Source organism: Neltuma alba, unplaced genomic scaffold (assembly GCF_004799145.2).
Source record: "Neltuma alba isolate B1F8T4 unplaced genomic scaffold, ASM479914v2 tig00012092_pilon, whole genome shotgun sequence".
Taxonomy (NCBI): Eukaryota; Viridiplantae; Streptophyta; class Magnoliopsida; order Fabales; family Fabaceae; genus Neltuma; species Neltuma alba.
In genome coordinates, this window is record NW_021636649.1 from 179,636 (window position 1) to 183,293 (window position 3,658).

Genomic DNA, 3,658 nt, shown 5'->3' on the forward strand with positions numbered 1-3,658 from the left:
ACTACAGTTCATTGACCAAAATTTTTCCAGTGAGAAGATAGAAGTACCTTACTCTGTTTGAGTTATAAATAACTAAATTGTTACTATAAATAGTCAAATTTAAGTTGTAAATCTTATAAATTTTATGAGTAAATGAATGAACAACTCAAATTTGACAATTTATCAAAAAAAATTTACTATTTGCAACAAGAATTCGACAATTTGCAACATAAATTCAATGATTTGCAACTTAACTAGGGTGAGAGTGTTTCTGTCTTCTCACACAAAAAATCTTGACCGAAAGGGTGCAGTGAAATTTTAAAATTTTTTAGAGATTGACTGATATTAATTGACTGCTGAGGAGATCTACTAAAATTTTACTCACAAAATATGAAAATTTCCAGAACTTATGAATAGTGGCAATCCATATACTACTTTTTAAATGCTAATTGGTTCAAATTAAATTGAAGATAAAAATAAATAAAACCAAAAAGAGAATTAACTGAAGTCAGATTTATGAAAATGCAATTAATTCATTTGACACGCGTCCACTTGTGCGTGTGCGCGTGAGACAGAGAGAGGGGTGACTTGCATGAATGAGAATGACCATTGGATAGCAGCCTCCGCCATGCATATGGGCCAAATTAAGCTCCCTTTTAAGCTTGCATGATGGTTCCCCTCCTATTTCTTAGTATTTTCTGAAGGCTCCAGATTTTGCTTTCTTCATCAGCACCTGAAGTTCCTTGAATCAATTCCCATTTCTTCATGACCATTATGGTTCTTTGACAAATTAAAAACATATTCATATACATACTTGTACGGCTCTTAATTCACTCGTGATTGGACACCTACTGTCCGGCTAATAGAAATTGAGATCGCCTTAAAGTATAAAGTTTCTGTGCCTTTTTCTAAAAGCTATAAATGCACCTAGAGATTTAAAAATTTGGACCTCAGTTTATCCTCTGGATAAAATAGTTAACCACACTGTGCCTGGGATTTCTCCCTCGATTAATTCCTCCCCCCCTCTCTCACACCCAATGAAATTGTTTCGTATACAAGTAAAGAAGAAAAATCTGGAATTGATTAGATTTGGCAGTATTTCTAGATCAGTTTCAATCTTAAAATTCAATTCCTTTATAGAGGAAGGAAGGAATTAACGTGGTGAAGAGACAAAACGCAGATGGTTAATGTGTTGATCCGATCCGGTGGATTCTAAATGAGAGAATACCAAATAAATTGAAAATACCTTTAAATTAATGATTCGTTGTTTCTGGTTGGAGTCACATGAGAATGTGATGGACTCCTTCCTAAATACTTAATGCATATATAAGACACAAAGAAAGCTATAACAGAAAGAAGCCACATATCTGATGCCTCCATCGCTAAAGCCGAGCAAGTCACGGCCAAAACGTCAAACCACCTTTCCAACTTTCCACAGGCTTCTGCCCCCGCGGCTTCAGAAGAACTTTGTGAAAGTTACGCTTCAAAACCCCATGCTTTTCAGTGATAGACTTAATTAGTCATCAACGATACGATATATCTAATTGCCCTTCTCGAAGTTAGAAGAGGGAAAGAGAAATTAAGAGATTATCGGGTTAATGACATAACGGGTTCATTCCAATGTCGCGCGCGCGCGCGCGCGCGCGTGTGTATGGAGGTATAATACAGAAAGACAAACTGCACTCACTTGTGTATGAATATCAGCAAGGATATTCCTGGGCAGAAGAGCACTGACATATATGCACTTGGATAAATAAATTAGGAGTCTTATTAATTATAGCATACCCAGGGGGGCAGAAGAAAAGGGAAATTAAACAGGCCGGTCAGAATGAAGATGTTGTTTTCAAATAATGAAGCAAATATTGCAAAATGAAGCAGCTGAAATAAAGATAAAACTAGCTAGCTAGAAGGAAAACAAACAAAACTCTGAGGGATGGAAAAGCAGTGAACTCTAAGCTGATATTCCGGTACAGATTTACAGCACCCCCTTCATAGAGAACTGCTATTGCACTCCATAGTAAGTAGACTCCTCGAAACAAGCGATATCGTGAGGCGTTCCTTGTTGGACACTTTCGTATCCAGAAATCAGAGGAGAGTAAACCTGCAGATGAGAGGTGATATCACCCCAGCTAGTGCTTTCTGTTGAAGCTGCACCGCTGCTACCCATTCCATAGTAACCCTGCAACGCTGCATCTAGTTGCTGTTGCGGCCTCATACCCACCAACTCACTCCAGTAATCATCAGTGAAGCTTTCAAAGCCTTCGAGAATGTTCGACGACGACTGACAACTGCCGCTGCTACTATTATTCGCCAGCGGTGCCGTTGCTGAATTTATTGAGGTTGGGTATAGTTGCTGTTCTAGTTGATGGAGAAGTGGGTAGTGGGAATTTATGGTATGGGAAAGTGTGTCTGAGTATGATTGCTGGTGATTCTGTGAGAATGTTCCCTCTGCTTTGTTTGGCAAGCTGCCATGGTTGGGATCATGATACTGTTGGGCGGAAACAGATGTTGGAACGCACAGGAGGGCTGGCCAGGTGGGATTTTGGGTCACAGGTGTCACCAAATTTTCAGTTTCGTTCTTCATGACTAGGTTTGGACGAGCCTGGGCCTGCTGCTCCTTTCGCTGCTTACCCAGCAGCTTCTTCCTCAACCTAGTGTTCCAGTAGTTCTTTATATCATTATCTGTTCTCCCTCGTAATTGCGATGCTATTATTGACCACCTGCACAGTTTTGTATCTATTATTGTAAATAAGCAGTTAAGGTGGTGGAGCCTTGGATCCCATAATTGTGTCCATAATTAATTACTCACCTGCTTCCAATAGTAAGATAGAGGCTGCAGATTATGTTGTCTTCTTCCTCGGAGAAACCGCCATGCTTGATGTTTGGGCGAAGATAATTCAACCATCGTAGGCGACAGCTTTTCCCACATCTCTTAAGGCCTATAGGACTCGCGCGCATGGACAATAATCGAAGAATCAGAATTACACATGTGTTTGAGGATTTGATGATGGAAAAGGCAGTTGAAATTAAAGAAGTCTAGAAACATGAATAATCCACAGATGTATACCTATCTTTTGGGGCAAGGCAATCCAGTTGCCGCCGGTGCCCTGCTGCTCAATATAGGCCTTGAGCTTGGCGTCTTCCTCTGGAGACCATGGGCCTTTCTTCACGTTGGCTTTGTCACAGCAAGGAGCCCTCCCCATGTTTCCTCCTCTACTTCGACTTCCCGTGTAAGTTTCAATTCCAAGACTCTAAATCTTTGTTGTTACGATTTGAGGGTAGGTATATAATGATAAAGATAACAGTGGATGCTTTATATAAAGGGGTGAGAGAGAGAAAGAGAGAAATAGCCTGGAGAAGAAGAGACAGAGAAGGGTGTAGGGGAGGAGAGGTTTGAAAAGGCAAAGTCAGTGAGAAAGAAAAGGGAAGAAGAAGCTTTATATTGAATAAAATAATGGATAAAATTGAAAATGGCAGGGGCAGTAGACGACCCATGTTGTTCTCATTGTCTCTCTTACTCTAGAATGAATCTCTTTCATTTATTCTCTTCATCCACCCCTACACATCCCATTCTCATTATTTTATGAAATAGCGGTCTGCTCTGTAGCGAAGAATTATTGGTGTGGAAGGTTGGATGATGAATGATGATGATAATCATATATCATGCGTGGAGGGCGGG

The 3,658-nt window shown here is 40.1% G+C and overlaps 1 protein-coding gene across 1 annotated transcript; it reads right to left on the reverse strand.

Annotated features, from left to right (window-relative positions):
• Positions 1–1,710: 1,710 nt before the first annotated feature.
• LOC114722405 (transcription factor RAX3-like) lies at positions 1,711–3,381 on the reverse strand. Its single transcript, XM_028908439.1, has 3 exons — positions 3,047–3,381; positions 2,789–2,918; positions 1,711–2,699 (listed from the first exon to the last, which is right to left on the reverse strand). The coding sequence occupies exons 1-3, from the start codon at positions 3,180–3,182 to the stop codon at positions 1,982–1,984; spliced, it is 984 nt and encodes a 327-aa protein (XP_028764272.1). The 5' UTR covers positions 3,183–3,381; the 3' UTR covers positions 1,711–1,981.
• Positions 3,382–3,658: the final 277 nt, after the last annotated feature.

What these genes read in the sequence shown, in the direction of transcription:
- LOC114722405 (XM_028908439.1), bottom strand. Translation starts at nt 3,182, where the DNA reads ATGGGGAGGGCTCCTTGCTGTGACAAAGCCAACGTGAAGAAAGGCCCA. An exon ending in TGCCTTGCCCCAAAAGATAG is followed by an intron (nt 2,919 to 3,046) that starts GTATACATCTGT and finishes CGAGTCCTATAG; the next exon opens with GCCTTAAGAGATGTGGGAAA. An exon ending in TATCTTACTATTGGAAGCAG is followed by an intron (nt 2,700 to 2,788) that starts GTGAGTAATTAA and finishes AAAACTGTGCAG; the next exon opens with GTGGTCAATAATAGCATCGC.